The following is a 24,710-nucleotide window of genomic DNA, read 5'->3' as shown; positions in this document are numbered from 1 at the left end:
AAACAAGAATCAGAAAAAAAAGGAGCTGTTTTTTGTCTGGGGAGCAAGAAATTTCAGTGCTTATTCTGAGGATACTGAGCACAGCAGGTCAAAACTGCACAGAAAAAAACCGATTCTGGAGAGAGGAAAAAAAAGTTCTAATTTGCCTAATTTGTCTGTCCATATCAAATATTTGAAAGGAAAATTTTGAGGACCAACAACAGTAAAAAAAAAAGGACTACTTCTACATTTCTATACACTTTTTCCTTGTAATCTTCTTCCTTTTTACCCACCCTTTCTTCCCATTTAAATCCAAAGGTAGAAAATAAAACTAAGATGACAAAAGCAGGTATTTTATTTAGAATAAGAAAGAGCAATGGTGGGGGGGGGGGGGGGCTGGGTGGCTCAGTTGCTTAGGCATCAGATTCTTGATCTCAGCTCACTTCATTATCTCATGGTTTGTGAGATGGAGCCCCAAGTCAGGCTCTGTGCTGACAGCGTAGAACCTGCTCTCTCTCTCAGAAAAAAAAAAAAAAAAAAAAAAAAAAAAAAAAGAGCAATGTGGAAAAAATCAGTTTTGCTTTGCTCCACCTTTGTCCATAGCTCCTGCTATAATTTTTTAAGGATAGCATTGATTATTCCTATTGTAATTTTTAATAGTCCCCATAAGAAGTTTTTGTTTACAGTACAAATAAAGCATTTCTAATTTTTTTCATATAGATTATCTTTGGTAAAATTTTACATGAAGATTGGTTTCACTGATATGTTTTACTGATTATATAAAGTTACAGCAATTATTAAGTCACTGTGAGTTTTCTCTGTGGCTATTTCTACCAAATCAAATTTTATAAATGTAAATTTTAAAATATGCAGTTTTAGCCAATGCTAGATTTGTGTTATTTCTACCAGTCACACAAACATTTATTTGATAACTGTGTATATTTTCATTAGAAATCCATGGAAACTTATAATCTACAGTAAAGTTAGTAGCAATTTCCTTCAGATATTCCAGGACTTGCTATGATTGCTTTAAATCACTTTGCATATGATTTTTTAACAGTACTCATAGCTAGTAAAGATAAAGAATGGTTAAAATGGAGGGATCAAAACATCAAGATCTTAATGTAGGGCCTCAATGGTTAGTATTGCTATAGCTGTAGTCCCAACATTATCTGCATGACAAATCAAACACTACCAAATTATTTTCTAATATTCTACATGTATTGTTTCCATCCTACATGTATTTAGGAGAGTAAAAAAGGAACTACAAATGTACCTCCTCCAAAATGGTTAAAAGCCAAAAGTTAAAATGTGTTAACTAATTTTTACCTTCTTAAAATAATACTGAAAGCTAGCTAATTGGGGCAATACATAATAATGGAGTTCTCTCTGGGTCTTACATATGGCTTTGCACTAAAGTAGTAGGAGGTGGGCACTGAACAAAACCAGGGTATTCAATACATCATGAATGACAATACTAGTGTTAACAACAACAGCAACACCCAAAATTTATGTCTAAATGTTCTAAAACCTAGCTTTTATAGACTTAAAATCATGAAACGATATTATAACCATGATTTATAAACAGGATGCTTTAATGAGCTATTATTTTATAGGGTCAGATGTGTATGTTTTAGCTGCTATTTTGAATTCTATCAGGAATATTTCTGACTTTAAAAGCACAACAAATATACTTTGATTTTTGAAAGGAAGATTAAAATCAAAATGGTAACACAACATAAAAATTACATAAAAAATATATGGAAATACCCTGAAAGCTACGTGTGAATCGCTGAGAAGTGGCCCCTCTTTTTCGATGTAATTTATGCTTGAGTCTCCGGCAATTAGGTGTACGCTTCCTTCCATGCCTTCTACTGCGTTCTGACAGGCTGTGCTCTCTCCAGGATTCAATGCTTTTGCAAGAGTATCAAATGCCCTATAAGGAAACATCAGATGCTGTGAGCGTGGCCAATCTCCACAATAAAATAAAAATTCTACATAAAATTCTGGAATTAAGATTTAGGCCTTAAAAAAAGAGTTTAGAAAACAAACCTTTGGAGTAGCACTGAGTACTCTATTTCAGTGATAGCTATGATTGTCTCCAAAAGCAACAAATTAAATTTCAATATGTATACTATGAAAAACTATATTAATGTATTATCAGAGAACTAAAGTCTTTAAGAAATCTTATGTAATTATGAGGAAAAACCCTTATACTTTGGTCTAAAAATATGCTTTTATGTTATATGTTATGTTATACATATGATAGTACAAGATATTAGCCCATTTACGGTACAGAAGTTATTTAGAAAGAACAAGGGCAAGAACTTATGTCAACTTTACTATATTCTACACGACACAAAGTTAGATTTTATTTAAAAATTCAGAGAATATTTTAAAATTGTGTTAACACAGCTACATCTGAACTGTAAGAATTTGAGATTACGATGGCAAATAATGAACTAATGTTAGCAAATAATTACTTAAAATAGCCCTCCATATTTTTCAACGAGAGGCCTTTTAGAGTTTCTTAAGATTTCAGGTTCAACAAAGTACTTATTGAGACTCTTAAGTGCAATTTCCTCAACATTTAGATAACGAGCAGTGTAAAAAAGCCTGAAGAGATCTGGGTTCTACATCTCATGTATTAATATCAAGAGAATGAAAAACAGAATTCTGATACAAGTTTCCTGAAGCATAATTTAAAACTGTAGTTTATTCAATGAAGTCATTTATTTATTTATTTTTAAGTAAGCTCCATGCCCAGCGTGGAGTTCAATGCAGGGCCTGAACTCACAACTCTGAGATCAAGACCTGAGCCACCCACGCACCCCTCAATCAAGTCTTTTAAATCTATTTTCATCATTAGAAAGTGGTGGGGAAAATGAACATGACTGCCTGGGGTAAGACAAATGTTTAAATACACAGAAAATAAAATAACTGAAATGTCAGACCCAGATTATCATCTTTAGTAAAAGAAAAATTCCTAAGTTTTATGATTACATTTCTAATCTTATAATATTCATTTATTGCTCATTATATATTTTTTTTTTATAAATTTTTTTTTTTTTTAACGTTTATTTTTGGGACAGAGAGAGACAGAGCATGAACTGGGGAGGGGCAGAGAGAGAGGGAGACACAGAATCGGAAGCAGGCTCCAGGCTCTGAGCCATCAGCCCAGAGCCTGACACGGGGCTCGAACTCACGGACGTGAGATCGTGACCTGAACCGAAGTTGGACGCTTAACCGACTGAGCCACCCAGGCGCCCCTATTGCTCATTATTTAGAATGCAACCTGCTAGATAACATTTTACACTGAATGTAGTTCATTCAGTTAAAACTTACTATGCTTTAAATTTTGTAAGTCTAATAGAAATATCTGTTTTCTGAAACTTCTGTAAACGGTATTCAACATAAAAATATTGTGGGGTGCCTGGGGGGCTCAATCCATTAAGTGCCCGACTCCCGTCTTCAGCTCGGGTCATGACCTCGTGGTTCGTGAGTCTGAGCCTCACATTGGGCTCCATGCTGACAGTGCGGAGCCTGCTTGGGATTCTCTCTCTCCTCTCTCTGCCTATCTCTTCCTCTCAAAATAAATAAATAGACTTAAAGAAAAACATAAAAAATACTGTAAGAAATACTAATAATTGAGATCAAAACAGAGGCGCCTGGGTGGCTCAGTGAGTTGGGCGTCCGACTTCGGCTCAGGTCATGATCTCGCGGTCTGTGAGTTCGAGCCCCGCATCGGGCTCTGGGCTGACAGCTCAGAGCCTGGAGCCTGTTTCGGATTCTGTGTCTCCCTCTCTCTCTGACCCTCCCCTGCTCATGCTCTGTCTCTGTCTCAAAAAATAAATAAATGTTAAAAAAAAAAAAATGTTTTTAAAAGATCAAAACAGACCTTACCTTGAAACATCACCATTAGTCTGCATTTCTTGATGAAATTCACACAAAGAGGTATCACCATTACTTAAGCTTTCAATCATAGATATTTCATTACTATTCTGAGAAAGATCTTTACTTTTTCCAAGGTTTGCCAATGATGTAACCACACTGGCCAATGTACTTAAATCTCCCTGACATGATTCAGCCTTAAAAACAAAAAAACAAACAAACAAACAAAAAAGATTAAAATCTGCAAACTGGTACTGGTGAACATTTGAGTCTGAAATACCCAATTCTAGATTATAAAGTGCCAAAAGTAAAGAACTCTAATTAAGATGAATGAAACCTAGAAAGTAAAACCAAAGAGCTTTGAGGTTTTAGAAACTTTTGAGGAAAATATAAATTTAAAAACATCAGGTACATTCCCTAGGAAATGTTTATACACAAAAATTACATTAAAACCAAAAACTGCACTTAATGACTAATCTATTCACATCAACAATCCCTTCCTCTGTAAAAGGATATTAGATGATCTTTTAAGTTCTTTTTAGTATTAAAATCCTGACAATTTCCAGAACTTAAACTATACAAACAAAAATTGTATAGAATGTATTAAAATTATTACTGAAAAGAGAAAAAAAGTAAATGTATTATTGAACAGAATTCCTAGATACCAACTATTACCAGCCACTTTGTTAAATGTGTTAAATACCAGGGACCAGGTAGGTGAAAAATCTCTTTACTAAGATAATATTGGCTTTTGGTATACATTGTATATTTTCCCATTTGTCTTTAGTTTTCATTTTTGTTAATGACATATATATTCTTTATTCACTAATTAGCTATAATTATTTTGTCAAAAAGAATTTTCTTTCCTTAACTCTGACTATCCAGAGATACAATTTCTGTACGAAAGGCAGGTAAGTGCTTGATTGTTCTTCCTTTTATCAATTTTTAGAGCAATGAGCCAATGCCCTTAGTAACCTCTAATGGTGACAGATGAATTTTAAGTACCATTTTAAATTCAAAGATTTTTATATATTTGCTATGTTTAAATGCGTTATTTTTTTCAATGTTCAAATTATCCCATCCTAACCTAATGAGAGTCCTTTCAATTGCCTTCTATGGCCTATTGACAGAATCCTTTAATGAAATTTTAATTCTTCTTTTATGGTTTTTAGTTTTAGTGTTTTAATCCTAAGAAAAGACAGGTTTCCTTGATTTTTCATGTTATATCAATTCTTTATGTAAAATTGATTTTGGTGAACAGAATGACAAAATGTTTGCGTTCCCTAAATTAATGAATGGTCCCAGAATCATTCAGAGTAACCTACCAGTTGCAGAGTTCTTAAATGGTTACTACTCATATATGTATTTTATTTAAACCTCAAAACAACCCTGTGAAATAGGAATCATCATCCCTTTATTACAGACAAGAAGAATTATCCACTGTCACTCCAGTCTGATGGAGAAGACTATGCTCTAACCACTGTTCCAGGCTTCTTAGAACATAAGTAAAAAGAATTAACATTTTTAAGTGTTTTTTCAACTAAAACTTCAACAATTATACATTCTCTTGTATTTCATTACAGGTCTATTGAGCTAGATTTTTAAGTTTTTGCCACTGAAGACTCTTAGGCAATGTGAAAAGACCTCATCTTGTGACTTGCCGGTTTTGAGACCGCTTGTCAGAAACTTCCCACAGAAGGTTGTTATTACAACTTTAATACAAAGACATACAGAGAAGTAGTGTCTGGGCAAATAGTAATTTCTCAACAAAACTTAGTTCCCTTCTTCTCCTAAAAGAGTTAATCATGTCAGTGCAATGGTAACTACCATCCTAAGCTTGAATCATGTGCACAAGGCTAAGTGCAAAATATATGGTAAAAGGCCAAATCTCCCCACTCAATAACAACATGCTATAAAGCCCAACCTGTAAGGTCGACACTCCTATCGGCCCTATTTTACAGATGAAGAAAGAAAGTAAAACACTGAGAGGTCAAATAACTTGCCCAAGGTTATGCACCTACTAAGTGGCAGATGAAATTTGATTCTAGAGCTCAAGTATGAAGAGTGCCTTAAAAGTATCAAATAACAAAGGGGCCCCTAGGTGGCTCAGTCAGTTAAGCATCTGACTTTGGCTCAGGTTCTAATCTCCTGGCTTGTAGGTTGGAGCCCGGGTGTTGGGAGTCTGTGCTGACAGCAGGGAGCCTGGAGCCTGCTATGTCCTGTCTCCCTCTCTCCGTGCCCCCTCCTGCGCTCACACCCTGAGCTCTCTCAAAAGTAAATGAATGTTTAAAAAAAAATTTTTTTTTGATACTTTTTAGTATCAAACAACAAATGTATGATAAATCTGGCCATAATTAGGATGACCAGATCACATTACAGGCTGAGAGAAATACTAGTCGTAGGCTCCCTAAAATCTGTTTATAGACATGAGTCTTCAGGAGAAATTTTTTATTTTTGTTCTCAGAAGGGTTTCTGAACACTACAGAAACTCTACATGTTCCATCTAAATACACAAACTTTTTTTCCTTTAGACCTCTTGCTCAATAAAGAGGCGTCCCAACCTCTAAGAGAACCCAGATAACTTAGATATATAATGAGTGCTCTTGGACTTCTATTCCTACTCTTGACTCAAGTCAATGTTTTGAATAACGCGTGCTAGAAATTTCCCTTCACTTGAAGTATTTTAAGTATTTTGTTACTATAAAATCTGTAGGGCAACATAAAAGGAATATTACGAATTTTGTACTTAATATAAATTATTCTTCTGAGGCTTTCTATTTCAAGGTGAAAGAAGCCTAGAAGACTTTTGTCTGTCACTCTCACATTGAAGCTGTACTTGTCCTCCTGGAATAATGAACATTTCTACTGATAGTTATTCGTATATGAGGACCCACAAAATGGAGGCCATCCTGGTTACAAATCTAAACCCAAGTCAGCATGCACATACAGGAAACACCTATCAAGGAAACCTAACATACACCAATCACGATCTTGCAACTCTGCTAAGTTAGCTCTCCTCACCCTAGAAAACAAGACCCACTAGCCTTAGTAGGAAACCTTCAACTTCCTAGGCAATAAGGCCATTTCCACATTCTGCTTCTAATGCTCTATAAAACTCACTCTTGCCCAAAATCCCTTGGCAAGAGTGCTCCACTGTTTATGAGGCACTGTGCTCTGCTGATCTATGGATTCTTTTGCCTTGAATAAAGGCATCAAACTTGTTCCTAAATTGTTTTAGTTTTGTCATTTGACACTATCAAATAGTTGATAATTTATGTTAAAAAAAAAACACAACAATTTGTAATAGGGAATATTTAAGACCAGATCAACTGACCAAATTAATGGAAATTAAGAAAAGGAAAAAATATTAAAAGCTTAAAAAAAATTTAAGCTTTAAATTAATTGCACTACACACACCTTATCTGGTGTCATCAGCACAGTTGACTCAGTTTTTATTCCAGACTGGTGAATATTCACAAACATTCCTGAATCTAACAGTCCTGCTGACCTGTAACAAACAAGTATAAATTTTAGCCTTAGTTTCACTGGGAAGAAAAACAAATGACCCGCTACTTAATGTGGTTGTTTGTGTGTGTGGTTTTTTTTTTTTTTTTTTTTTTTTTTTTACTATACCTTGCAGTTTCACTATCTGTTACAAAAGTTGGAGTTGCAGCTAATGGGCTTCGAAGGTCTTTTCGGATGTAGATTTTTTCTGTTGAAGCGGCACAGTTGGAAGATTTTTCTCGAGATACTTCAATGGGTTTTCTTTCACACTGAACAGCTACAAAAATGCATTAAACTATTACATCACAATGCAGAATTTATAGGCAATTTTAAATGTAACCTTTCGGTCAGCAATTCTGCTCATGGGAGACAGTTACCATAACTGAACTCTAAAGACAATCATAATCTTTAGAAATTCTTTCCAAGCCCAACAAAGTTGCTTCAGAATAGTAATTTGCATCTCTCATTCTCTTTTCTCTTCCTGATGTAGCTGTGGTAGAAATGTAGAGAAACTCTTATTTTTTAAAAGCTCACTGTCAAGAAGGTAAAACTAAAGTCAGGAGTCTCTCACCTATCTATATGAGAGTTAAAAATATTTAATTAAAAACAAGACTAATAGAGAGCCACAAAAGACTAAAATTAAATCTTATTTTAGTTAAGGGCAGGGAGATTTTTGAGAACTAATTCAAGTGTTTAATCTTAATTTATAAAATATGGGTAATACATTTCACTTATTTATAGGAATTTTATTTCATAATACTTAAGAGACAGTATAATGTAGTTGTTAAATGTATATTTTCTGAGGGAAAAAACTGCCAAGATTCAGATCCAAGTTTTGCCACTTATTAGTTGTGTGACCTTGGGCAAGTTATTAAATCTGTTTACTCTGATCAAATGTAAAATGTGTAACAGTTGTACGTACTGCAGAGAATACGTACGTTCTGCTATGAGAATAAATAAGTTAACTCATATGTTATACACAGAGTTAGGCATGGTAAGAGCTCAATCAATATCAGCTATCCTGTTTATCATTTTAGGAGTTTAATCAAAAGCTAGACTGGTATCTAGTTAGTTGTGCTTTTTTTTTTAAAAAAACCGTATTCAAACATACATACATACATGCAAAGCGGATAGGAACTCAATATCTGTTGAACGAATAAATATTACATGCATATGTACACATTTCTATGTTGTTAGTTGGGAAACTGTAAATGAAAAAGCACATATATTTGACATACTGTGTTAATTTTGACATACTTCTAGTTTGCCTGAATCCTTAAAATTATTCTCTCCTTTAAAGCTAATACATACAGTCTTGTCTCATTCCAAACGCAATACATCTCTGTAACCTGCAGTATTGACAGCGATTTCGATGGTGTTTATTAATAATACAGTCCTTTGATCCTCGACACGAATAAACTAAATTTTTTCGGATGCTTCTTTTAAAAAATCCTTTGCAGCCTTCACAGGTTACTGCTCCATAATGACGCCCTAGAAACAAGATGTTTAAGAAAACACAAAAGTCACATATTTTAGAACAGAAATGGAAGTAAGCCCATTTCTTCCCTTTAAGTAACAATATATGTGATGAGACAGATTTTTGAGTTTCTGACATGAAAAAAAAATTTAAGGAGTTACTAAACAGAATGAAACCACCATATTCTTTGATAAATATATTAACCAGTATGAATTTTTAATTTTGGTATTTTTTTAAGTTTATTTATTTTGAGAGAGAGAGAAAAGAGAGCATGAGTGGGGTAAAGGCAGAGAGAGAGAGGGAGAGAAAGAAACCCAAGCAGGCTCCGCACTGACAGTGCGGCTGATGTGGGGCTTGAACCCACAAACCGTGAGATCATGACCTGAGCTGAAATCAAGAGTCAGATGCTTAACTGACTGAGCCACCCATATGCCCTATGAATTTTTATTTTGTAAGTAACCTTAACAACAGTATGGAAAATTTCGCAAAGAAAAGAAGCAAAACCATCCATAACACCATGATATGTAAAAACTATTTTCACTTCTGAGATCACTTACAAATTATAATTCTCATATATTACATAAGGGTATTTTATTCTGAGAACTATGCTCTAAAACAAGCACACTAATTAGTATTTGAGCTAATCTCTTCTCATTGTGGGTTCCACTCTTTAAACTTCTGGAGAAATGTTATACTTTGATTAACCTACCATTTTATAAATGATTTCTTTGGCACAACATTTATTTATTTATTTAAAGTTTATTTATTTTTGCAGAGAGAGAGAGCGAGAGAGCAAGGGAGCATGAGTGGGGGAGGGGCAGAGAGAGAGGGAGACACAGAATCTGAAACAGGCTCTAGCCTCTGAGCTGTCAACAAAGAGCCCGATGGGCTCGAACTCACGGACAGCGAGATCATGACCTAAGCCAAAGTCGGATGCTCAACCGACGGAGCTACCCAGGCACCCCTGGCACAACATTTATTAAATTGAATATACTCTTGGGAAAAGCTGTAGTGGAAACTTTTGTAATGATGCTATGGAAAAGATCAAAGATTACAAAAAACAAACGAGGCCCTTAAAGTATATCCCACTGGCACATGGGTGCTTTCCTAGCATAAAGTAGCAATAAACATAACTACAATGACATAACCCTGATATTAGACTTGGAGAAATGTCCGCTCAGCTGTGCACAAAATTAAATAAAGGGTAACCAGAAATTTTTCATCTTAGTAATTCAAGTTACTCTCTATCCCTGGATTAGCAACAGGACTAGTTAACAACTTAACATTTATATTATTAAGGACCACAACTCATTTTTAAGCAATTCCTTTGACAAACCGGTTTTATATTTAAAAAAAATTCCACTTATTCATTCAGTTTACATTTTAAAGGAAAAACTGCTTTTCCTAATTCTTCAAAATATGCATTTTATGTCATTGCAAGACCAAGTCAAACTGCATTCAAGTGAAAAAAAAACCTTAGGTGAATAAAAAACTTGGGGATAAAATTGGTTACATTTCATAGGCTTCAAATATGGACCATAACAATGACATCCTCTTGGGGCGCCTGGGTGACTCAGTCTGTTAAGTGTCTGACTTCAGTGCAGGTCATGATCTCTCCATTAGTGGGTTCAACGCCCACATCAGGCTCTGTGCTGACAGCTCAAAGCCTGGAGCCTGCTAAGTAAGGTTCTGTGTCTCCCTCTCTCTCTGCCCCTCCCCTGCTCAGCTCCGTCTCTCTCTCTCTCAATAGTAAACATTAAAAAAAAAACCAAAACAACTGACATGCTCTTTTTACTTTCAGAAGAAGAAACATGGTAGTGTGGTAGTTACAACACAATATATATAGGTTATTTTTAAATGTTACCTGATGCTTTGTCTCCACATACTACGCAAAGATCAAAAACTTTATTTGGTCCTTGGTCTGGAGAAGAATTATCTGTTAAGAGCTAAAGAAAACCCCCCCAAACAAAAAACAAAACAATAGTGTGTTAATAATGCTTGTAAGTAAAAAGTAGAAGAATATTCAGTCTTAATTATTGCTTTCTTTCAAGTTATTCTGAAACTTTGAACTCTATTATACATATATATCAATTAAACTATTCTTATTTTTCTTTAAGTAAAAATATCAATGTTATTACACACAAAGATAGGAAGAATACCTTTTAAATTTACTCTATAACACGCTAATTTAACAGACTATTAAACACACAAATAAATGCATGAGTATTTAACGTATCTTACCCATTAAGCACTTATTATTCATTCAACACATCAAATGATTGCAGAAGCTATCATCCCCATCATGACATCTGTCTTTGAACAGCTCAAAAATTTCCCACATGACTAAAATAAGCTATAATAGCATAAAAAAGATAACTGATTTTTAATAAATAAATATTTATTTTGAGAGAGAGAAAGAGAAAGGGGCAGAAAGAATCCCAAGGAGATTCCATGCTCTCAGCACAGAGCCGGATGTGGAGCTTGATCCCATGAACCCTGAGATTATGACCTGTGCCAATATCATGAGTCAGATGCTTAACCAACTGAGCCACCCTGGTGCCGCTGAACTCTTAAATGGAAAAGGGGTTAAAGTTTTTGTTAAAGTATTTAACTTATAATTATGGAAATATGATTGATCTACGAAATATAAAATTTTCATCAATGAGTTGTCTAGGATTAGGTGGAGTGGTGGACAGCATGGGTTGTGGAGTCTGGTAAATGGTAGAAGGTCAGTGAGACTGAGCGGGGAAGCCTTGGGCAAATTACAAACGCTCCTTAAATTATATAAAGGGCTATATATCACTAGGTATAGCTACTATGATGCTGGCAAAGAAATACACTAGTCTCTTCTTTTAGATTTATTTTCTAATATTTTCATCATTTTCTTTCAATCTTTTGGAATGTGAATGAATTAATTTAATCCCAAAAATGTGATAGGGCATTCCCTATGATAGTGGCATCATTCTTTTAAAAAAAATTTTCTTTAATGTTTATTTTTGAGAGAGAGAGAGAGAGAGAGAGAGAGAGAGAGAGAGAGAGAGAATGAGTGGGGGAGGGGCAGAGAGAGAGGCAGACAGAGGATTCAAAGCAGGCTGGGCACTGACAGCAGAGAGCCCCATGTAGGGCTCAAACTCACAAACCGCGAGATTGTGACCTGAGCCAAAGTCGGATGCTTAACTAACTGGGCCACTCAAGTGCCCTGGCATTATTCCTTCTTATATCACTATAAAAATTAGTCTTCAACAGAAACGTAAGAAAAAACCTTCTGGTACTAGCTGTCCCTTGAAAACGTCTATGAAAAGTATCACTCCTTTCCTTAATAGCACATCTACAGCAAATGGTGTTAATCTTTTATCCTCTATTATTCTTATGGGTAGAAGAAATATTGAGAGATTAAGGGACACTAGATCAGAAATCCAATCTTTTTGGCCCAGGGGAATTCTATCCTATACCTGTTTCTCTTTCTTTGCCCTGAGAGGTGCTCCATAAAGTAAGCAAAGTACCAATATTATCTTTTCTTCTGGAAACAGAATTTTTCTTTTATTTTAAGAGTAACTTTATAGTGGAGAAAAGTGACACACACTGCTTCAGCCAGGTGGTCAAGATCAGTGTCACCAGTTATCAAACATGATGATACTAAGTACACTTGATACAATGTGATGAAAATGGCACTCTGTGATCCTCCTTACCCAAACCAACAAGCCCAGTCTAACCATGAGATGTCGAAGTCCCATAGCAGGGTCACCTATAATATACCTGAACAGTATACCTCAAAACTGTCAAGGTCATCAAATACAAGAAAAGTTTGAGAAACTGTTACTGCTAACAGTAATCTAAGGAGACATGACGATTAAATGTAATATGGTACCCTGGAATCAAAAAGAATATTAGGTAAAAATTAGGGAAAGCTAAAAACATTTATGGATTTTAGTTAATTATCAAAATTAGTTCATTATCAAAATAAAGGTATCATATTAATATAAAATGTTAATAGGAGAAATTGTGTGTTGAGAGGTTATAAGAGAACCCTGTACTTCCTGATATTTCTTTAACTATTGGGGAGTCTGGGTGGCTTAGTTGGTTAAGCATCCGACTCTTGATTTCAGCTCAGGTCATGATCTTACAGTTGTGAGATGGAGCCCTATACCCAGCATGGAGCCTGCTTAGGATTCTCTCTCTCCCTCTGTCCCTCCCTGCTTGTGTTCTCTTAAAACAAAACAAAACAAAACAAAACAAAACAAAACTGTTAACTATAAAACTTGTAAAAAATCAAATCTGTTAATAAGGAAAAAAAAAGGTATTCATAATGTTATAAACTTTTTGGGACTTCTGTCTTGTTGATAAAATAACTTCTTGTAAATCCCAACTATTTTTTACCTTAGCCATTCCTAAAAATAATACAGATGATGTAATCAGAAGAATAATAGAATCAGGCAAAATTTTGTATTTATGAGTTAGTTTCTCAATCCTAAAAGGAACTTTCCTTGATCAGGTTTTCAGCACAAAACATAGAATTCAATTTTAAGTGGGTACTCCACCAAAAAGTCTCCAAAGGCAAACTTAGGGGGTTGCTGAATTTGTATTCAATCATAGCAACCAGCAGTGAAAACATCTATGTAACCACGGGTATGCATTGTGTATAAGCCTTAACTGGCTCTTTGAAAAACAGTGCATAACTTGCAAAAATTAAAATGATGTGAAGTTAATCTAGACTACTGACTGACTTCCAGTGTTAAAGCAGACCATGAGGGTAAACCACCTGTTACATCAAGGAAGACATAGATGACAACCAAGGAGGCACAGTGACAAAGCTGCAGCCATAAAACCACCTTCTTGATCTGGCAGCTTGTTTGAGGCCTAGGCAGTGTGCTCCTGGGAAATGCTGCTACCACAGAACAGGCTCTTGATTTGGCAGTTTCCTAACCGAGCAGAAGCAGCAGGTCTCTTAGAAGCCAGTTCTGCAGCACATCCAAGTGGTTTTTCTCGGAAACTGACCTAGAGCTGTTTCTTCAGCCTTCCTGACAATTCTATGAGTTCTCCATATCCTTTATTAAACCCCTCCCTGGACAAACTAGCCAGAGTGAATCTTGCTGTATGTAAGAGCCCTCCAAAATACACGGAAGGGAGGGTGTGTGAGGAAAAGTACAGTGGCATATAGGAGAGGGCAGTCACCACAGACGTAATTTTATGCAAGATTTTTTTTTCTATGGACCATGCAGGATATAAAGTCTTAACACCAAGACTTACACTTATGACATGCTTTTAATTCTTTCAAGTGTGATGAAGACACTGTAAAGTTATTTACCTGGAGATGTTGTGCAGACAGATCAGGAGTTGTAAAAAATAACTGATTAACACCTGCTGCATCTGGAGTAGTGAGGAATACTTTCCCTGGAGTGGAATCTTGCCTGGCCAGAATGACTTTGCTTGGAGTAGAGCCATCATGATTTGTCAGAATGAACTGCTTCCCTTGTGTATTATGATCAAGTGCTGTCACGATCTGGATTTTCTGGCCAGTTTGCTGCTCGGTAACAATCTAACACAACCATGTCATATCAGTAATCGATTCGACTTAATCTTTTTTTTTTTTTTTTTTAAACTCTAAGGACACAATTTTCTCCTACCTTCGGACAAAGTTAAAAAAGTATAACATTACTTATATATTCAATACATTACACATAGACACACACCTTTTAAACTAGCAATTCCACTCCCACAAAATCCTATCCTATAGAAAAACAAATGTGCAAATGAAGGTACAATCACTATTCTGATTCGTTCCTTCCTTCTCCTTCCCACCCACCTTCCATTTACACAAACCTATATTGGGTGCCTTCTATTTGCCAAGCACTATTTGTTCTGGTCCTGGAATACAGCAATAAATAAAACAAAACCTTTTTTCTCATCAAGCTTTTATTTTAGTGAGGAAAGGCAGATAAAAAACAAGCAAATACTGTTGTCAGACGGTATTAAGTGCTATAAAGAATAGATAAAACAGGGTAGAGATGGTGAGAGTCACTGATAGAATAAAAGCCATGAGGAGATGACATTTTTGCACAGACTTAAGTGCAGTAACAGACCAAAGCTTAGGACTAGCTAGGGGTAATGCATCCCAGGTAGAGAAAAAGAAACATGAAAGAAGGCTGTGGGGCAGGAGGAGTGTGTCTGAGGCAAGAGGCACTACAAGAGAACTATGTGAGTCAAAGAGTGGCAGAAAGGATTATGGTAAAAGGATCTGAGAGACAGCAGGAGCCAGATGGTATAGGGCTACACAGGGACTACAAAGTCTGGATCTCCTCCTGTGTGAAATGGAGATCCACCTTCCTCTGGAAGGTCAGAGAGCAGAGTGGCAAGATCTTTTTCAAAGAGGGTGTTCTAGATTTAGTGTGTAGACTAGCCTGTGAATGTTGAAGAGAAGAATACTCAGACACTGGCAATATCTGGGAATTATATATGGGCAGAGATGCTGGTGGGGAACAGGGTAGCAGCCATGCCAGAGGAGAAAAATAATTGGATTTGGGATATTTTATGAAGGGAAATGTGACAGGATATGCCAACTGCCTGGATGTGGAATATGAGGAGAGAAGAGTAAAGGATGACTATCAAATTTTGGTCTGAGCACATGAGAGGACAGAAATGCCATCCACTTAGTTGGAGGAGTCTGGAGAAGTGCAAGTTCATGACTAAAGAGAACTAGCCAGTGTTGAGGGCTTTGGTTGTTGAGCAAATATTTTACAGAGTAAACTCATTAAGGCAATTTAATCCCTTGATTCAAATTTAAAATGGCAAATTTGGTTTGTTTCCAACTTTTTCTCCATTTCCCTGAAATTATTTTCATCAAGATTCTTTTCTATGCAAAATTTACAACAAAATGCTGAATTACTAATCAGTTTTTGTCTAGGGCAGATTGTACTGACTATAGCTGCTGCCAACTCAAGTTTTCTTTGTTGACCATTATTTCTAGCATGTCCTATTTTCCTGGGTATACTTTTCACCATTGTCAATTTTATTTTACACATAGATTATTTACACCAAGTCTAGTCTCCATCTTCCCTAACAATTTTTGCAATTTCCTTAAAAAAACTTTTTTTGGGGGGTGCTTGGGTGGCTCAGTCCGTTAAGTGGCCGACTTTGGCTCAGGTCATGATCTCGCTGTTCGTGAGTTCCAGTCCCGCATTGGGCTCTGTGCTGACAGCTCAGAGCCTGGAGCCCACTTCAGATTCTGTGTCTCCCTCTCTCTCTGCCCCTCCCCTGCTTGTGCTCTGTCTCTCTCACTCTCAATAATAAATAATAAAACAAAAAAAAAAATTTTTTTTTTTTTTTTAAGAGAGAGAGACAGAGAAAGAACACAAGAGAGACAGAAAGTATGGGGTAGAGGGAGGGAGGGGGAGGGAGGGAGAGGGTGGGTGAGAGAGAGAGAGAGAGAGAGAGAGAGAGAGAGAATCTTAAGCAGGCTCCACACTCAGTGCTGAGCCTGATGCAAGGCTCAATCACACAACCCTGGGATCGTGACCTGAGCTCAAATCAGACGCTCAACCAACTGAGCCACCCAAGCTCCCCAAGAAACTGTATTAAGATCTATTGGTCTATCCTGCAATTTGAATGGATCCTTTACTTATCAGTAATTTTGTAACATCACACACTGGTCCACTGATTTATATACATCTTTTATATGTTGACATGTTTCATCATACAATATCATCACATGTCATGTAGCCTCTGGGGAAGAAAAGGTAACTAATGTTCCAGTATTATTATGAAAACAGTTTCGACCTTGCTGACTCTCTGAAAGAATCCCTAGATGATACTTTGAAAACCTCTGGGTTATGGTACCTCTTCCTAAGAAACAGGGCATAAGATCTGTTATTTGACATGGATCTCCTCCCACTGGTCCATTAAGACTGGCCTCAGATTCTGTACCTCCAAAAATATTCCATGACCAGATCTCCACAACCCTCTGTGACTCTTCATTAGCTGTTTTTCTTCTGTGCTCCCATAACACCGTATACAATAATCTATTACAGCCCTTACCACTGTATTGTGACTGTCAGATGATTCAACTATGTCTTACTAGATTTAAAAATATCTTAATGTTGAGGGTATCTTTTATCTCTGTACCTCCAGAACCTAGCATATACATTTGATGTAAATAGGTTGATGGATCAGCAAATGAACTGTAAATCAAACATACCTCTCCCATTTGTTGTTCAATAATTTGATGTGCAATTTCTTCTATGGTTGCCATGTTCTAACTGCCAGAATGTCCTGCCAAGATAAAAAGACACTTTTCACAAAATAAAACATATTTACTGAAGAATTTACAAATGAAATCACATGCTGGTGCCTGGGTAGCTCAGTCGGTTAAGCATCAAAGACTCTTGATTTCCATTCAGGTCATGATCTCACAGTCATGAGATCAAGCCCCTTAAGATTCTCTGCCCCTCCTTGGCGTGTGGTTCTCTCTCTCAAAAAAATAAACTAAAAACGCAACCCTCCCAAACAAATGAAATCACATGATAGCTAAGATCTGCTTCAAAAATAATCCAGTTGGGGTGGGTGGTGGTAGGAGGGAATAAACAAAACAAGGTTGGCCATGAACTGACAGTTGCTGAAAAGTGTTGTTTATACAGGGGTTCATAACAGTATTCTCTGTTTTTATATATTTTGAACATATCTACTTAGAAAAATCATTCAGGGTGACTGGGTTAAGTGTCCAACTCTTCATTCTCAGCTCAGGTCATGATCTCATGATTCATGAGATTGAGAACTGAATTGGGCTCTGCGCTGACAGTGTGGAGCCTGCTTGGGGATTCCTCTCTGTCCCTTACCTGTTTGCTCGCACATGCACATTCTCTCTCTCAAAATAACAAATGTAAAAAAAAAAAAAAAAAAAAAGGATTCAATACCAAACAGTTTCACTTTTCAAAGATATTGAAGCCTAACCAGGACAACTCTACAGATCAGGAGTAGTTTATTAATTTAAATAAGGGTAACCCTATCTGTAAACAAATACATCATGGTAACCACTTAACATACTCTTTTTACCAATACATTGTAAAAACTGGCATTCGTTCAAAAGGAAAGAAGATTTCTCTAGAATCTTGTAACTGTTATTCATTAGTGGAAGTTTCTTATATATTAAGGTTAATTTGAATTTAATGTAAAACTTTCTCCAAATGGATCTGAGAGCCTGAAAGATCAGTGGGTTGACTCTGATTTTTGCTTTTTTTCTGTATCAGTAGATAAGAACACAAAAATCATTTCTGACTTTATCACATTATATAATGTCTGTCATAAATTCACTAATAGTCTACAATTATAAATAACATTAATTGCCAAATTATCTGAATTTTTTCTTTCAATTACTTTAAAAATTTTAAATGTTTCAATTAGTTGTGCCAAAAGCAGTATTTAATATTTAGCTTCATTATTCAACTATCTCTTACTAGATTGAAAAGCAGTGGCTTCAACCATTCTGGGACCAACTGAGGAAACAGAGCTGCTCCTCAGGTTTGTGTCCTCTGGGGCCAGAGTAGCAGTGACAGCCCTGACGACCTCTGACCCATCTTTGAGGTCTTCCTTCCTTTTCCCTGAAGGATAACTTATGTTTAAAACTGAATAGCTCTACTGGCCCATCCAGGAGAATCCCACAAGTTCGACAGCTTTTCTTCATTTCATCCCATATATGTCCCCCTCGGTCCAAGCTGGCAACGTTTCTGCTGATATAAAATTCTCAGAAATCTTGTTGCCTTGCTTGCAATTCATGGGGCTTTAGGCCATCAGATATAAGAGTCCTATACAGATCTCTCCCGAATAACCCCATCTCTATTCCTGGCTTCTGTTGAGATGGCTGCCTGGATCCATAAATCACATGTCCCTAATTCTCTTTAGCAAATTGTTGGTTATCCAGTCATACCCAAGAGAGTCTCTTAAGAACACACTTTCTCTTTTTTTGCAATATGGATAGGTTATTTTTCAAATCTTTAAGTCCTGATTCCATTTTTCTAAACAATTCTTTCTTCAATTTACCTCTTTCCTCTCACATTTTACTGTACGCAGCAAGGAGAAATGGCCATGTCTCTAACACTTTGCTTAGAAATCTCCACAGATAAATAGCTTACAAGTTCTGCTTTCCACAGAACGCTGGAACACAAGGACAAGTTCTTTGCCCTTCATCATAAGGTTCATTTTCCTCTAGTTACCAAAACTGTAACATGTTCCTCATTTCTGAGCCCTCACCAGAAGCATTGTTAATGTCTATTATTTCTATCAACATTCTATTTATGAAACTATATGTGTATCTCTAAGATGATGGCAGCTTTTTCTATAGTTCTCTTTTCTTTCTGAACCCTCACCAAAATTGCCTTTGATATTCGTATTTCTATCAACGATCTCTTCAAAGCAATCTAGGCTTTTTCTAGCATGCATCTCAAAACTCTTCCAGCCTCTACCCATTTTCCAGTTCCAAATTTCTAGGTATTTGTTATAGCAGTACTCCACTTCCCAGTACCAAAATCTGCACTGGTTTGCTAGGGCTGACTTAACCAAGACTAACAGGGCTAATTTTGGCTGGGTGGTTCAAACAACAAAAATTAATTTTCTCACAATTCTGGAGGCTAGACATCTGAGACAAGCTGTCAGTAGAGTTGATTTTTTCTGAGACCTCTCTCCTTGTCTTCTCTGTCTCTTCACAAGTCTTCCTTTTGTTTGTGCCTGTGTTGTAATCTCTTTTAATAGGGACAATACTCATATTGGATTAGGGCCGACCCTAATGACCTCATTCTAACTCAATTACAAAGGCCTCATGGCCAAATATGGTCACATTCTGAGGTCTTGGGGGCAGGACTTCAATATCAATTTTGGGGGGAGACAGTCCAGCCCATAACACTTAGACACAAATCTAACAAGAAATGTGCATGCTATATGTAAGGAAAGCTTTAAAATGACACCTAGAGGGGCGCCTGGTGGCTCAGTCAGTTAACCACCTGACTTCAGCTCAGGCCATGATCTCAAAGTTGGTGGGTCCGGGCTCTATGCTGACAGCTTGGAGCCTGGAGCCTGATTCAGATTCTGTGTCTGTCTGTCTGTCTGACTGTCTGTCTCTGCCCCTTCCCTGCTTGCGTTGTGTCTTTTTCTCTTAAAAATAAACAAACATTAAAAAAATATATTAAAATGATACCTAGAGAGAGGAAAAACTAGCTGAAAGAACACAAAAGAAAATGTTTATAGTGACTATCTCCAGGGAGAACTGGAAGTTTGGGAACAGGGATGGAATGCAGACCTTTCAGTGAGTAAGTGTCTGTTCTTTTTAAGTTTTACTTATTATTATTATTATTTGAGTGAGAGAGCAAGCATGTGTGCTAACATAAGTGGGGAAGGGGAAGTGGGAGAGGGAGAGAGAGAATCTCAAGCAGGCCCATGCGCTGCACTGAGCAGGGCTCAATCTCAGGACTGTGAGATCATGACCAGAGCAGAAATCAAAGAGTTAGACACTTAACTGACTGAACCCACCCAGGCACCCCAGTGTGTATTCCTTTCAAATTTTAAGTATTACCACAAAAAAATGAATTGTAAGTAGGAAAAAAAAAAAAAAAAAAAGCCAAACAGTTTAAAGGAATCTTGTCTAGAAATCCTAAAATCAAGCAGCATTATCGGCACATCAGACCCAAAGAAGCTAATTCATAATGAAAACTTACCATGATATCATGACTGGAGCCAAAATCAAGAGTCGGACACTCAACCGACTGAGCCACCCAGGTGCCACTAAATCAACTATTATTTTAGCCAAAAAAACCAAAGACTATGAGGGTATATGTGATACACATATATGCCTGGTATATATGCCTGTAGAGGTTCATGCTTAATTGTATACTTTGCCTTTAGCAGCGTTACAGGTAATACAATGTTAAAGGATTTGAATGCTGATACTCTTGAAACAGAATTCTTGAATACTGAATTCAGGGATATTTGGATTTTTTTTCTGTTTCAGAAGAAAAGAGCAGGAAATGGCAAGGGATTCCTAATTTTTGGAGTTAAAAACTTCTAGGAGAATCTGACTAAAGCTACACAACCTCTTCAGAAAAATATACACACACATATATTTGGTAGATTCCGATTTGTGATTCACCATATCAATTTTCTACTTCTTTCTATATAAACTCTCTGCATTACTGCAGTAGCCTAGAACCCTTATCTCCTACCGTTCTATAGATCCATATAATCCAAACTGGTTTGCAAAAGAATGCTTAGGGAAAGTTTTTAGAATACTTACCTCAGTGATCATACACCTTAATTTGTATGGAATGAAACACAAATGAGAGGAATTTAGGGAATAGATTTGACCAGAAAGGTGGAGTAAGAACAACTTTTTCCCTCTGGACCCTCTCCAACCAACCATATCTTCCACTGCAATCTCAAACTATTTACCTTATCCTACTTGTAAAGCCTGTTAGGTGTCTGTCAAGCTGGTTCGTTAAGATTTAAGTCTAGAAAGGCACAGACACAGGATATAAAGTCAAATCCATAATCCCATTTTCCTTATTACTTACTTCTCTCATTAAACTATCCACTAATATATCTTTATATGCAAATAAATCCATGAAATAATTCACGTACATCCTACAATCTTGTTGATCAAAAATTTTTTTCCACTATTTACAAAAAGGATGCAGACTATCTAAATTAATTACATAATTACAAATCATATCCAAGTGTATTAAGTTTTACTAAAATTCAGAGATTCCCAGAGGTTAGTATTTTATTCACTCTGATAAACAAAAGTATTAGCAAGGGGGAAATGATGAAAATTAGTAAGAATGAAACAGTTATTTAGCATCAAAGCAAGGATTTATGACAATGTATTAGTCACTTTGGTTGTGATAAAAGCTCAACTACTGCTAGTTTAAGCAAAAAGGAAATGGCTGGGGGGGTGGGGAACAGGATAGACACTGCTAGGATCCAAGTGGAGCTGACCTTGGGAAAAACTGGAGTTAGTTTTCCGATGCTGTCAGGAATCTCCTTATCTCTATTTTTTTTTTTTCCCCCTTATTGCTGTTCTTATTCTCCCTATGTGGCTTCTTATTTTCTACTTTGTAGTAAAGCACCAGGAAAGTAAAAGTAGTCTTCTCTAATTTCAATTTTAAAATGCTGGTAATAGATTCTGATTGGGCCAGCTTAGGTTATGTGCTTATCTCTGGAATTAATCACTGTAGGCGGGCCAGGAAGAAGGAAAGGAAGGCTAATATGATTCTAGCATTGGCAGCTTCTACTTTTGGAAGGTCTAGTTATCAAAAGATGAAGACTAGTTGGGGTGCCTGGGTGGCTCAGTCGGTTAGGTGTCTGACTTCGGCCCAGGTCATGATCCCGTACTTCGTGGGTTCAAGCCCGTGTCAGGCTCTGTGCTGACAGCTCAGAGCCTGGAGCCTGCTTCCGATTCTGTGTCTCCCTCTCTCTCTGCTCCTTCCTCCTTGCACTCTGTCCCCGTTTCCCAAGAAATAAATACTAAATAAGTAAATAAAATAAATAAAGACTAGCATAGACATGGCTCCTGATAAAATCACCATGAGCCAGGCAACCACCTCAATTTGTTTCTACTACAGACACACAGAATTCTTCAACCAGACGTCCACTGAACACTACACTACTCAAAACATTTAATTCAGCATTGACTCCAATTTTCTGTTGTCAGTTGGATAAATCCCAAAAAGGAGAAAGAATGCTTACTCAAATAACATACTGTCAAAAGTTTTCCTTTTGGCTACTTCCAGATTAAAGTTCTTCTAATTTCTTGCTCTGTGAGTTCTTTAGTAAAAGACAAATTTAGTTTTACAGCCATTTCTTTTTTTCAATCTTAAAAAAATGTTTTTAAGTTTATTCACTTTTGAGAGAGAGAGCATGAGTGGGGGAGAGGCAAAGAGAGAGGGAGACACAGAATCCCAAGAAGGCTCCAGGTTCCGAGCTATCAGTACAAAGTCAGATGTGGGGCTCAAACCCATAAACCGTGAAGATCATGACCTGAGCTGAAGCTGGATGCTTAACTAAGCCACCCAAAAGCCCCTATGGCCATATTGTTTTAAACAATCTCCAGAGTTTCTAGAGAATTCATAAAATTTTTGTTGAATTTTTTCCCAACATCCCCAATTTTTTTTTGTTTGTGTTAAGCTGGTAAAAAGGCATAAGGAGTGAGGGCAGGGCAGCCTTTGAACCCTTAATATTAAAAACGTGAGGCCTGGAGTCTTCAGGACTGGAGGCTGTTAGACTAATGAAACAAAAAGATAACAGGAGTTACCGGTTACCCTGATGTACTGATAAACAGAATCTTTCTGATGAGAGACTACTGACAGAGTTCTGAAAAGAATCAAATTAGTTTTGGATTACCAGTCCAGATTTTATTCCCAGACTTATTTTTTTAAACAATTTTTTAAAGTTTATTTATTTATTTTTGATAGAACGAGAGTGAGCAAGGGAGGGACACAAAGAGACGGAGAGAGAATCCCAAGCAGGCTCTGCACTATCAGCATGGAGTCCACAAACTGTGATATGAATCAACAGTTGGATGTGTGGTGCCTGGGTGGCTCAGTCAGTTTAAATGGCCGACTTCAGCTCAGGTCATGATCTCACGGTTTGTGAGTTTGACCCCACATTGGGCTGTGTGCTGACACCTCAGAGCCTGGAACCTGCGTTGGATTCTGTGTCTTCCTCTCTCTCTGCCCCTCCCCTGCTCTCTCTGTCTCTATCAAAAATAAACATTAAGCATTTACGTAAGAAACAAAATTTTATTTACAACTGATTTTAACTATGCAAAAACACACAAGGACTAAAAACAAACATTCTCATGTTTAGGTGAGATTTATAGGCCACTTATTTTCTTCTGCTTTTTGAATGGGTATCTATGGTTGTAATCAGAAGTAAGCATTCTCTCATTTTTAGCCCATCGTATCTTGTGCCTATTTACCTTCTACAGCACCCTGTCCTTACTTGCATAGACAACCCATCTCTAATAGACTTCTAAGGAAAAGAACCGTAGTTTCCCTTGATTTCGGCTCAGGTCATGATCTCAAGCGTTCATGAGTTCGAGCTCCACATTGGGCTCCATGTTGACAGTGCAGAGACTCCTTGGGATTCTCTATCTGACTCTCCCCACTCTCTCTCAGAATAAATAAATAAACTTAAAAAAAAAAAAAAAGAAAAACGGTAGCTTTCAATGGACTAATTTTTTCAGTGAACCTCTAGTATTTAACAGTGCCCAGTATTCACATCTAACTTCAGAAAGTATTTACTGAAACACATTTACCAGGCACTATGAGACTTTGGGACTCAACAGTGAACAAGACTGAAAAGATCTCTGCTCCACAGAGCTTATATTTTTGGGGGAAAACAGATTTTAAAAAATTATCATCAACTAAATGCTATGAAGCGAACTAGGAAGAAGTGATAAAGAGAAAAACAAAGAGAAGGAGGAAATTTATATAGGTAATAGTGTCCTACACCGCAAATCAATAAATCAGAGCTTCAATCCCATTATTACTATTTATTAAATGCATTACTAAATGTCAGTCACTGTGAGGCTCAGTTTCCTCACAAATGAAATAGATTCAATACAATCTACTTCAACAGGTTGTAAAACATCAGTGTCAGGGAAAATATCTATACCAATGGTTAACAGTTTCTTTAAAGGTAATAGGTATTTCCTGAAAGTTAGCTGAATGAACAAAGTGCCCATAAATGAACAAGAGGAGCTCAGAACCACTGCACTAGAGATGGAGTCTCTGGAAAAACCTTATCGAAGAGACATCCGAGTTAGGCACTGATGGTTAGGTTTGTTCACCAGCCCAAGGGACAAAGCAAGAAGCTTGAGGAT

General features: G+C 36.7%; 1 protein-coding gene across 9 annotated transcripts in view; it reads right to left on the bottom strand.

The window, feature by feature from the left end:
* Positions 1-24,710, bottom strand: part of NR2C1 (nuclear receptor subfamily 2 group C member 1) — a 47,002-nt gene that overhangs the window by 18,528 nt on the left and 3,764 nt on the right. For 5 of the 9 annotated variants that reach the window (XM_019446464.2, XM_019446458.2, XM_053895692.1 and 2 more), the window contains 8 exons: positions 17,043-17,116; positions 14,157-14,387; positions 10,716-10,797; positions 8,686-8,865; positions 7,504-7,651; positions 7,288-7,378; positions 3,883-4,067; positions 1,750-1,915 (listed from right to left, as the gene is read on the bottom strand). In XM_019446464.2, coding sequence (XP_019302009.1) covers positions 1,750-1,915; positions 3,883-4,067; positions 7,288-7,378; positions 7,504-7,651; positions 8,686-8,865; positions 10,716-10,797; positions 14,157-14,387; positions 17,043-17,096 — 1,137 coding nt within the window. In that variant the 5' untranslated portion in view covers positions 17,097-17,116. Of the gene's footprint in view, positions 1-1,749; positions 1,916-3,882; positions 4,068-7,287; positions 7,379-7,503; positions 7,652-8,685; positions 8,866-10,715; positions 10,798-14,156; positions 14,388-17,042; positions 17,117-19,456; positions 19,634-24,710 lie in introns of those variants that run through there. The other 4 variants (XM_053895693.1, XM_019446459.2, XM_019446456.2 and 1 more) reach the window with 3 other exon arrangements.

Source organism: Panthera pardus, unplaced genomic scaffold (genome assembly GCF_024362965.1).
Source record: "Panthera pardus isolate Hobbes unplaced genomic scaffold, ASM2436296v1 HiC_scaffold_6, whole genome shotgun sequence".
NCBI classification, from domain to species: Eukaryota; Metazoa; Chordata; class Mammalia; order Carnivora; family Felidae; genus Panthera; species Panthera pardus.
The sequence above is the reverse complement of the archived record's forward strand: the minus strand, read 5'-3'. Positions and strand labels throughout refer to the sequence as shown.